The following is a 12,026-nucleotide window of genomic DNA, read 5'->3' on the forward strand; positions in this document are numbered from 1 at the left end:
CAGCTCTGGCCTGTTTGATACCTAAGTCCCAAATTAGTTCCTGGGACAGGAACCATAGGAGCCTTTCCTTCCCGTATTAAAATTTGAAAACCAGACTTCAGGTGTGTTTTTATAATTGACTACATGAAAAAATCTAAGTGTCAGACTGATGAAGCTTTGTGGTTGGTTATTCAGACTTCTTTTTTTGTTTGCTTTTATTCAATCTTTATTCATATAAAACTTTAAAGCATTAATTATTCATGCTGTAAAAATCACAACTATATAAAAAGCAAAGTAAATAAGCACCGCATTCCTTAATAGCCACTCATGAGCCAGTAAGACTTACCGCACTGAAAACAACATAAAAAATCTGGTTACTTACAAGGTTTTTTTCATTTGCTAAACATGTTTTCAGTTAAGCAAGAGAAGGAAAAACAGAAATGAGATGTTGAGTTAAAAAAAAAAGAAGTAAAACCAGATTTCTGCTAACCCTCTCAACAAAAGACCCATTCCCATTGATGCGTTCTTTCACCAGCTAGTGGTGTCCTCCTGAAAAAGGAGGACAAGTGACCGCTCCCAATGGCTGTTGAGTACAAAAGAAGAAATCAGGACTCAGCTATAGAAGACATCTAATCCGGAGGGAGGTGTGTGGAGGTGTTGCTGAAACTGCAGGTGTTAATACTCTGCCTTGAATGGGTAGTCCTTGTGATTCGCAGACCTAAGAAGAGAAAGAACTTGGTTATTTAAGTGTTGGACCAGGTTTCTTCAGCTGCATTTCCCTACTGTAGTCTCCATTCTTCACTGCCAACATACACAAGACTTGCAGCTGATAGCTGTCATTAGTAATACAGGCTTGAGAACAAGCACATGTAAGAAGATACTGAATGGAAGGCCCTGAACGACTCTTTCTCCTGGTGTCCATTCCAGGAAATGTCTTGTTACCTGACCTCTAGAGTTTTAAATGAGAGCCCTCTCATTTTGGTCGTGTATGCTTTCAAGATACAGGGTATGAAAACACAGAGACAGACAGGCCTGATGGATAATAAAGATAATAAGGAACATACTGCGGCACTGGAATCGCTCTCCAGTTCCTGTTAAAGTTGAGGATGACATCCATCTCCTTTTTAGACAGCTCGAAGTCAAACACCTAGTGAAAAAAATAAACAAGAAAATGCTCTTTTTATTTAGGTTCGTAAGCAGTTGGAGACTGTGTGCTTCCTTCATTTGTTATAACTTCAGTTGGGAATATACTGCATGCACACTAGGGGTAGTTGGAAAATCCTCTTATTTTGCAGCCAAACAGTTTACTAATTGGTCTTTTTTTTAAAGTGCTGTTCGAAGCAAGGTCTCATAGTTCTAGGTGACTGAATGCAAACACCACTTCCATTTGCATTGTAATACATCAACAGAGAATTTAGGTGCTAGGTGTAGATTACTCCATGCATCACAAATACTGGAGCTGTCAGTAAATATTTCTGCTATGACAAAGGACTCTTGGGTACCAACTGCAGATCATTATCTCACAGTAAATGTCATCTAAGGATTTTTGCTGATGGTTAACAGGAGAAATGAGTCCAAATTTTGCAGCATGAACTGAAAGTAACAGAGAAACAATCTAAGATCCAGCTGACTCTTACCACCAAGAGGAACCACAGCCTCAAAATGAGACAAACGATTACTGGGTCTGATGTTCCTTCCTTTTGCCCCAGAAAAATGGGCTTAATAAGGACCTCTGAAAGTAAGACCCAAACTGGGATTCCACTTCCAGCACTGTAGATCTCCAACCTTCCTGTTGTAACCCATTTCTCTTTTGATAGGAACAAGATGTTTTTTTCCCCCAAAAAAGAATTCTGCTTGGTTAGGTAGCGCTAGGCCCTGATCTCTACATTTTGGTGCTCCCCTTCCAATGCCTCTCCCACCAAGTGCTGGAAACACGCAGGAGCTATGGCTGTGGTTGTAGCAGTCCCAATGGAAGCCTCACCTGCATGTTCTCCTTAATGCGCTGCTGTTTGTCAGACTTGGGAATGACAGCCAAGTTCCTTTGGATAATGAACCGGATCAGAACCTAGAAAAGAACAAGGATTATGAGTACAGAGTTGCCAAGGAAGCTATTCTAATGCATTTTGTGTATTTTTTCCCTCTCTCCCCCTCTCCCCCTTTCCTCCTTTCCCCCTTTCCCCCTCCCGCCCCCTTCTTTCCCGCCTTTATTCACAAACAGATTCTTCTTTCTATACCCGTGTTCACTTTTTGGAAGACTTCAAGTTTGCACAGGCCAGTTATGATGATCTAGCATTTATTTATGGTCTAATGAGAAAATTATCAGATATTTCTGGCTTATGTTGTTTCTACATCTTTGCTTCTCAAGAATGTTTCTTTCTTTTTTGGGCTGTGGAGGGGAGAAAAAACGATGTTGTTTCTGGCTTGTGTTACATGGGTGCTCAAGCCAGATAAGCACAATACTGCAGATTGTTTTGGCTCACAAGTACCTCACCTACACAAAGCCTTTTCAAGTCTTTAAATTATATATATATATATATATATTTAAAACTTTCTCCTCTCATTGGTAGACTGTTGGATACTATTTTTTTCCTGCTCTGCCTTTCTTAAAATATGACTATGGTTGATTGCCTGTGAACATAATGGATTTGTTTGAAGCGCAGTTCCTGTCCACTATTGGCAAGATCTCCTTAGTGGGACGAGCAAAGAAGAAAAAAAAATCACCTTGCATAAATGAGCAAGTTTCAACGATTCTTTGTGAAGATGAGCAGTTTGTTCTGTCAACACCTCTTACCTGGGCAGGGGTTTTATGATATTTTGCTGCAATCTCTTTAATCTTAGGATCCTCCAGCAGCATAGGTTCCCCCGGCTTGGCCCTATTAAAAACACAAGATAGGATATTGAAGATGGAGATGTATTAGCATCTCTGCAGGAAGAAAGGATTTGCAACAAAGCAACAGCAGTTTTCTCAGTGTAGCTGCATCATTTACATATTTTGCTGCAAAGATTCTAGTTGCAAGTGGCAGTCTTTTGTGTGGAGAGGCTGCCATGCTTTCTTACCATGGCCGATTAGGAGAGCCTAGGGGGCTGTATGCAGTCACAGCGATTCCTTTAGAGTGACAGTACTTAATCAGCTTCTCCTGGGTCAGGTATGGATGGCACTCGATCTGCAAGCAGCAACATGGTGGTTGGCATGGAGGCAGTCTGCACTGGCCTCCAGAGCATAACATTTTAACTCCTCTTGAGTCACAGATAATGTGAAAAGATTCCCAGGTTTATGATTAAAATAGATCTTTTAAAGAAGTCATTCACATCACAGCAATGTGTAACAAAAATTAGGCAAATCAGTCTTCCTGAACTAATCGGGAGAACAGTACTGCATCTACAGAGGGGCAGCTCAGAACACCTGAAGTTTCTGCTCTGAGCCATTCACTCTCTCCTCAGGGAGTCTGCCTGATTCCCAAAGAAGCATGGGGGCATGAGCTTCCCTAGCTTAGGCTTTCTGGATATTTTCTAGATGATGTGCAGAATACACAAACAAGCACACATCCTTGTTGCTGCTTTGCTGTGGGCTCTCTGACCTTCAGAATGTTGCTGCAGTATGTTCCTTGGCTGCTGAAATTCCTACTCAAACACAAAGCCAGGCTGTTCTTGCTTATCCCTTCTTACAGAAGCATTATATAAAGTTTAATAATATTTTACAGTGCATAAACTTTCCTATTTTCCTCAGCGTGAAGCCAGTGCTTTAAAAACAACGTATTTGCACAGTGCTGCTTGAATATTTTTCCACATAAAAAAGGAGTTGAGTTTGTTGAATCTGTGAACATGATATGAATGTTTGCTTCAAGCCTGCTTTTTATAATTAGTTTTGGTGAAGTGCTTTCTTTTATGTTGAAAAATAAATAAATCCAGTGAATGTGCTAAGGCATTCCTGTACATTGCCACACTTGTGCGGTAGCTTGCACTGGAGATTTGGCTGGTTATCCCTGAGCTGGCAGAAGTGGGCCTGTGACAACTTGTGCTATGATATGAGCGGTACTTGGGAGTGTGAAAAGGGACGTACAGCAGAAAATTGCAAGGACTTACACAAGGCCAGAGATATTTTCACTGTTTTTTGATGTTTAAGAACGAAATATTCTCATTTGTTTCTTATTACTGTGGTATGAATAAGTCAAACTGTTCATGTTTTAAATGGTATTATTCTCAAATGTCCACAGCATTACACACATGCAAGTCTACAAAAAAAACATAATCCTTTCTTTCAAGACGTCTGTGAGGTAAAAACTATTAGCACTGGTGTGAAATTCACTTGTAGTGAAGCTCTGCATATTTCAGGCAGCACTGACCTGGAGGATCTTTTAGACAATGAAAGGTACCTTATTGCTTTGTGAGATCTTTCCATGGCACCAAACTATTAAAAAGTCATGGCAGAAAACAGCTTTAAGAGCTGAAATGTAGCTTGAATATACTTAGGAGTAAAAATCAAAGTCTTACCTGGTTAACTACAGGTTTGTATTTCAATCCTGGCTTGTTTAAGATTCTCTCAATCTGCTCATGGTTAAAGTTTGAGATTCCAATGGCTTTTGCCTTGCCACAGTCCACCAGCTCTTCCATGGCCTAAAGAGGAGAACAACAAATGTTTACTTATGAGGTGTCAACCATAATATTTTATTCCACTAAAGCTATTGAGAAACCAGCAAGCAACTCATAATAGATTTAACAATGGTACATTCAATTTAAAAATTGAAAATCTTTGTATCTTGTGTTATCTGAGTACTTTATATCATATTGCAGGTGGGAAAGTAGCATAAGAATGAGTTGGCCAACCTTTTAATAGGGAACAAATATTTTGCTTAGGCTCCTCTGAGAGTCTAGTTTGAGACTCTATGTTAGCCGTAAGCTGGTTGCAACATACTTTCTTGAAATTGTACTCTACTGTAGCAGAGAAAAACTGAATTCCCAGAGCCACAGCATCACTGTTACAGGTAGCAGGAGCAGATCCTGAATCCTCTCAGTCCACAAGGAAAGTAGAATTGAAGGATGCTGATGCCCTTTGCTGAAAAGTGCAAGAACTCTTATCTATATGAAACTCACAGTAAATTAACAGCCACACCTTTATTAATCTATACCTCAGATCTACCATTGTGCATATTTAAATATTATTTTAGTGATAGCATCCACAGTGCTGATAGGTTTCTCCTCTTTATTTATAGTAAAGACATATCCTTCTTGCTACTCAAAACAAGAAGAGGAAGTAGCTGTTCTGGTTATAAAATATAATACTATGTGACTACCCTCTGTGCCCAAACCTATTCCTTACTTTTATTATGCATGCACATCTCTGCTGCATTTAGTTTAGACACCTGCGCAGAAGACCAAACATTAACTTACCTCCCATGTGTCCAGAAAATCTGTATCACTGGGAATAATCATACCCTTGTCATCTTCAGGCAGCAGTTCTTCACCAGCCTGTAATTTCAAGGCAGAAGTCACAGAGACTTGAGTTGAATTTTCAACCATATGCTAGATTTGTGACTGGGGTTACAAGTCAGAAGTTAGCAGTTTCTCTAAACATATCACATAACTAAAAATTATTCATATTCATCAGTATTTTCTTGGATGAGAGCCATACTTCTACAAATTCATCATTACAAAGAAACAGGGATTAGCAGTAAACATCTTAACGACTTAAGCAGGTCTGTTGTAAAGGGAATAGACCCACCTCTACCTTTATTCTAGAGTTTCTATTTACTTTACACTGTGCAGACTGGGTGAAAAAGAAACGTGTTCTTTCTGCATTATGTGTGTTTTTCCACGGTTGGTTACTCCAATTCAAGCCAACACCTCTAGCTGAGATTTCACACAGTTCTGGCCCAGTAGAAGGTCATGATCCCAAACTGCACCCTCATGCACTGGTTACAATTTTCCTGAAGACATAGAGAGGTCATTAGCAGGGCTTGTAACCACAGCTATCTCACTCTAACAGAAATGGACAGCCACACCCACGCTTTCAAACACATCACTGCCTAGTTACTAACTGAATGCTTGCTTCTGTCAGATTTAGGGGGGAGCAAAATGAACTGTAGCACATCCTAGCTGTGTAATGAAGTAAGCCACAGCATAATAGACAGAATGAACTTTTTCCACCCAGGTAAGGAGAAAAGAGGAATGTAGAGCACGACTACCTTGAATCCCATAGGGTAGTGCATAAGGTAGAGGTCGATGTAGTCCAGTTGGAGTGCAGTAAGGCTCCTCTTGCACCCTTCCTTTACCAAGAACTTCTCGTGAAATGTGTTCCACAACTGTGGGGAGAAATCAAGCTCAACTGTGACTCTACAACTTTCACCATCCAGATCAAAGGACAAGAACCTCTCTCTTGCTGATCAGGGGAGACAACTGCCTTCCCACCCACTGAGTGCTCACTGAAGACAAGGATGCTAACATTTTAATGGTAGGACACGACAAATATAACACAAGTAAAAAAGCTAGTAGTGAAGATGAACAATCAGATGGACAATCAAGAGATTCTCAGAACCAAATGAAAAAAGTGTATTTGACACAGCAAAATTTCTACTGCTACAGATTATCTATATACACTTATTTTTTTACACACCAAATTTCATGAGCATCATATAGCTACCCTCCTTCTGTCCCTTTGATCTGGCCACTGTGAGGACTGCTCTGAATTTTCCTTAATTACTTTTGAAGTGAAAATTCAAGTTGTTTAAGTAGAACTTGCAAGTATTATTCAAATTAAAAGTTATTCTTTAACAAAATGAAGAGTATGTGGAACAGCTTATCTATGTTCAATGTTTTACGAATTTCTGCTAAAAAACCCAGAAGTCAGAAGTTTTTTAGTTGATGTGTTCTCATTTTGTGGTAGTCAACATTGCTGAGACAAGTGAATGAGATGAGGAATAAGAAAACAAACACAAACAGCTTCAGATTTAAGTTCCATACAATAACTTCTGTTCACTTTCAGGCCTACGGTTTCTGCATGATATTATTCTCAAATGTCTTGCACACCAATAAGTAGTCCAATATCTGTGAATTCAAACATCTGATTTGCCTTGTTTTCCTGATCTTTCTAGAGGGCATACCATGAACCCTGAGTAGATGCAATGAAATTGTTATGATGGCAACAGCCACTCTATTTTTCCAAAGTTTTCACTAGTTCCTAATAAAGTTCAGTCAAAATTGAAATAAAGAATTGAATTCATAGCCCACAGTCATGAAATAAACACTGGATAAGGGAACAAGCCCTTAGGTTACTTTATAGATGAAAGAAAGGTTTATCTGCGAGAAAACTTAAATGCACCAACATTCCTGCATCCTTATACCTTAGTGACAATGAAGAGGTCTTCTCGCTTCACAGCCCCCTCCTTGATCTTCTGCTTGATTGCGTTCCCTATTTCATGCTCATTCTGGTAGAAATAGGCACAGTCGATGTGGCGGTAGCCAGCATCGATAGCATGTTTCACCACTTCTTCCACCTTCCCTGGAGGAGCCTGAAAACAAGCACAATCATACCATGAACCCTTTTCCACTGGCCAGCGCCCACTGTGACAGCTCCCCGAAGTCTCCCTGTACAGCTGCTGCTCCCCATCACCAGCATTTAAACTGAATTTTAACTTTCCCTTTTTGTAGGGAAAGGACTGCAGCGCTGGGAGTGGAACAGAAAGAAGTTAATTTCTGCCAGACATGAGCAGATGGATTGAACTTGATCTGCAGAGGTCCCTTCCAGCCCCTATGAGTCTCTGGTTCTACGATTTTGACCCTGCCCTTTCTAGTAGGCTAACACGGTATCATTTCCCTCCAATGTGACTCAAGGAATTTTGTCACCTGCAGCCCAATCACACAGTTCTGAGCAGCCAGCAATGGGACAGGAAGCCTTCTGCAATCCACAATTTTTTCCCCCTCCCAGCTCCTCCCTTTTATTTGGACTTTCTCCTCCTACTCTCGTTTTACTTTTTTGCCATCTTTCTTCACTTCCCCCCTCTTGCCCCATGCCTGCTGTCTGACAGTCCATCTGCCCAGTTTCGCCAGTGAGGCAGCCCTCCAGAACCTGTTTTTTTATATTTTGTCACTCCAACCCTGCTCTGCACACCCTCCCACCTCCCACCTTCTCCCCCCTGCAGCACCCGCAAGAACCACAGCACCACTACCTGCCAGGTGCCCAGCCCCAGGACGGGCATCTTCATCTTGTTGTTCAGCTCCATGCAAGGCACAGCCATCCTGTCCCCACTTGTCTCCCTTGGCCGCCACCTGGCTCTGCATGCCCATTGCCACCCCCAGGCACTTAAGAAAGTCTGGCCCAGCCAGCCCCCGCCTTTCTCTCCGCCTTCTCCAGGCTTTCGTAAGGCGTGGGGCCCATGATGTTGAGGTTTTGGTTGGCTGCCAAGGATTTTTCTATTCATTTATTTTTTTGTTGAAGTGGAAATGCCTTATTCAGTGGTGAACTGAGTGCTTTGCGTGCCTTCTCCTGAAGTGCTGTGAGACTTCAGAATGTTGAGAGAACTGCTGCTCTTTTTACCCAGTTTACGCATCCCCTCTCTTTGCAGAAGTGTTTGTTTCTGAATCTCTCCCTGTGGGACCACTGGGGGTGTTCAAGGCCGTTAGTTCCCTGCACTCAGCACGATGCCAGGGGCTGCAAAAATGGGGCTGTAATCACAGCTTGCCTGCAGGAGTGCTTCAGTTTGATCAACTCGCCTGATGTGGGTTCAGTACGCACTCAGAGTTCTGACGTGTGAAGGCTGCAGGGAGCCTCATACAGCCACTGTACCTCAGTACAAGAGGCAGGGGTCTTGGAGGGCCAGGCTATGCAGTTGTCAGACAGATCCAGTGAAGGGCTACTTTACATAAGGGGCATAGGTGAAACCCATAAAATTCAAAGGCAGGGTTGCCAAAGGAGAAGTAGCAAGGGTTCACCTTGGATCTCGCTTTTATGGCTCCAGTTAGTTTTGTTTCCTGTACTGTGCTTGTCACTATGGTGGATTTCAACAGCTGCTATGTATGCTGACCAGTTCCAAGAGTGATGTCATTTATTTATGGATGTTAGTATTGGTTCAGAGACTTCATGTTAAGTATCAAAGCATGGCTCCAAGTTTGCAGTGGGTTTTGTCTCCCTAGGCATACAGGAGGCCCCTGTCTCTTGTACTCCAGGGGCTTTCAGCACCTAATTGAACCATAACTTCATCTCATTTCTCAGAACCGATTTTCTAATCACCTATAAAATTGCATGCCTTTTTGCTGTGTCTTTTAAACGCTTTCCACCATAATTCTGTATTATGGATTGAATTCTTTACCACATGTTCCTTTCACTTTCCCACATGTTCCTATTCAACATGTGTTGGCACAATCACAGAGTCTTACACAACTACTTTTCAGGATAAGTTCTTTCAGCTTTTTCTAAATACTCTGTGTTCAGGCAAGGACAAAAACAGACATAAATTCGGACACCAGACATGCATTTTAGTTGAAAAAGGAATCATCTCCTGGGGCAATTAAAAAGGCAGCATCCATTTGCCTGGTCCCTTTCTTGCTCTGTGACCTGAGGCAGGTGTGAGTGATGTTCTTTCTTTGGACAGCAGCACAAGAAGCTGCTGTAGAGAATTGGATAGTTGTGGCAATAAGTTCCCTTCCTCACCACAACCCCATTCTACTCTAGCCTAGGCTACAACCTCTCTCCTTACATTTGGGCAATTAATCCACCTTTGTAGTTCAGAACACTGATCTTACTGCCCTGTACCTTTACCTGCATATTTACCTTTGGTAATGTTTTATTGGTGATTCTTACAAAAAAACATGGATATCTATGGAAAATACTATAAACATGATATCAAGTCAGCTCCTTACCTTAGGCATCTTGTACCTTTGCTTATCTTGCTACAGACTTTGCTTATCTTGCTATAGACTCCTTGCTTGGTATTGACCCCTGCCTACTTACCACTTCAGTCAATGACACTTGGTCTCATCTGGCTAGCAATGATATCTCGTCTGATATAATATGTTCAGAACTCAGCATACCCTCTGTGACACACTGTGTGGGTTATCAGTGATGGAACATAGACTATGGACCTACCCATGGTAGGGCTGTTGATGTCAACATATTTTGGGACTGCTAACACTTTGTTGCCTCTGGAGAAAACAGCCTCTTACACCAACTCTATGGAGATGGATCAAGAGAGAGTCAGAAGACTCCAGGCAATACTCAACAACAGGAGCTGTGTCTTGCTGACCCTAGTGTAAGTGGTAAAATATGTGGAACAGGTAAGATCAGGACTGTGTAATCATTTGAGGATCCATCTCCTAGATACTCTTTGCAAGGCTACAACACTGCCAACAAGCACTGCCCAGAAATCTACAGATTGTAAATGATATGTCCATTTGGGAGACATCAATGAAATAATGCTTATTACAGAAGGTAGAGTATCTAAATTGCAGAAGGATATAGGTAGATAGCACTACCTATTTCAAATGCTGTCAAGCAAACTGTTTCTTATTCAGGAAGCACCTACTCTGAGGTAAAGCAATGACTAATGGCGATACGGTTCACAAATGTAACATCTTATAGGCAAAATAATGACTGGAATTATTAAACTGTGGCATTGGAAGTGGCTACAGGAGACAAATTCTAACTTAAAATCTGTCAGTCATATTACGAATGAGCATTTTCTCTCTGTACTTTATAGAAAAACCAATGCCAAGAACCTGTACGTGGGATGATGGTTTATCTACACTGAGCTAGAGCATCCTCAAGGACTGTTGATTTTTATGGTTGAAGTTATTGTGTTATCAATATTGATAAAAATTTAGAAACCAAAATTTTAGCATGCTGACTGGTATAATATGCAAACAACTGACTGGTGCATTGAGTGAAATGGGACTGCTGGATTACTGGATGACTCCATGCAGATCAATATGTAATATGCAAACTTCAATATTTACTGGTCAGATTGACCCATAATTGTAAAAGTTGAAAGGTTGAAATCTAGAGATTGAGAGATTGAGGTTAGAGAATTGAATTTGGTTTGAACAAGAATGTGATTTAACTAACATACTTATCTTGCACTGATCTTGAGCCAAGGTGGCAGTTGAGTAACTTGCTTATCTTGCCAAAGCACTGACAGATGTGGAGGTGTGCAGTTTAATGATCAGATAAGGCCCGGCAACTACAGTGACTGAGTGACACCTGGGATGAGGTGGAGGCCTCACAGCCTTATGTTGTTTCAGTAAAGATAAGTGGTTATAAATATTATCCTTAGACAAAAAACCTCTGACCAAGTATGGGACTAAGACTGGACCTAGCCCACCTAGACTGCTCTCTTATAAAGCAAGAGGGTCCTTTCTGAGCCTTCCAACTCAGCAGGAGAGGTTCCCTAACTAGCCATGTATTAGACTCATATCCTTAATGTGACAACTATGTGTGCACTTTCTTCTTAAGATAAGTCTGGATACAGTAAGATATGAGTAAAGGAGTAATTCTCACGCTACCTCCTGCTTGTTTAACATTTGTACTAGTTGTGTCCTGGCCAAGAGCAGCCTTGTTGGTACAAGGAGCCTGGGGAGGAGCAGTCACAGACATGGGTGTCATGTTTCCTTCTGCTGCTCCCCAGCTGTGCCTCCTAATCTAATAGGGGATGAACTGTTCTCTGTGCATATTGGGGGCTTTCCTTAGAAGGCAATGCCAACAGGGAAGTGTCTGGGTCACCCAGGGTCTACCTGCATGCGGGGCATGCAGGGTCATTGCCTCTGGAGAGAAGCAAGGTGTGGTCAGCAGTGGGTAGGCCTTCAAGAGGTTGGAGTGATATTTCTGGAGGCAAGGGTGGAGCAGGGAGAGGTTTTGGCAGCTCAGGAGCCCACAGCATGGGTCTGGCAGGGAAGATCTGCTGGAAGGATATGGTTACATGTCTAGGCTTTTCTGCTTAGGCTTTTCTATTCTGTTTAACTTGATTGCTTTATTTGTACGGACAAAGATAACTGTCATCACCTGCAGCATTTTAAAGCCTACCTTTATGAGAGTTGAAAAGCCTTCAACGTTTTTTTTTTTT

The 12,026-nt window shown here is 41.6% G+C and overlaps 1 protein-coding gene across 1 annotated transcript; it reads right to left on the reverse strand.

The window, feature by feature from the left end:
• Positions 1-430: 430 nt before the first annotated feature.
• LOC100546539 (aldose reductase-related protein 2-like) lies at positions 431-8,287 on the reverse strand. Its single transcript, XM_010713804.3, has 10 exons — positions 8,142-8,287; positions 7,317-7,484; positions 6,162-6,278; positions 5,368-5,445; positions 4,471-4,593; positions 3,037-3,143; positions 2,771-2,852; positions 1,961-2,044; positions 1,044-1,126; positions 431-697 (listed from the first exon to the last, which is right to left on the reverse strand). The coding sequence occupies exons 1-10, from the start codon at positions 8,208-8,210 to the stop codon at positions 655-657; spliced, it is 954 nt and encodes a 317-aa protein (XP_010712106.1). The 5' UTR covers positions 8,211-8,287; the 3' UTR covers positions 431-654.
• Between the last annotated feature and the right edge of the window lie 3,739 nt (positions 8,288-12,026).

The sequence above is a fragment of the Meleagris gallopavo genome, chromosome 1 (assembly GCF_000146605.3).
Source record: "Meleagris gallopavo isolate NT-WF06-2002-E0010 breed Aviagen turkey brand Nicholas breeding stock chromosome 1, Turkey_5.1, whole genome shotgun sequence".
NCBI lineage: Eukaryota > Metazoa > Chordata > Aves > Galliformes > Phasianidae > Meleagris > Meleagris gallopavo.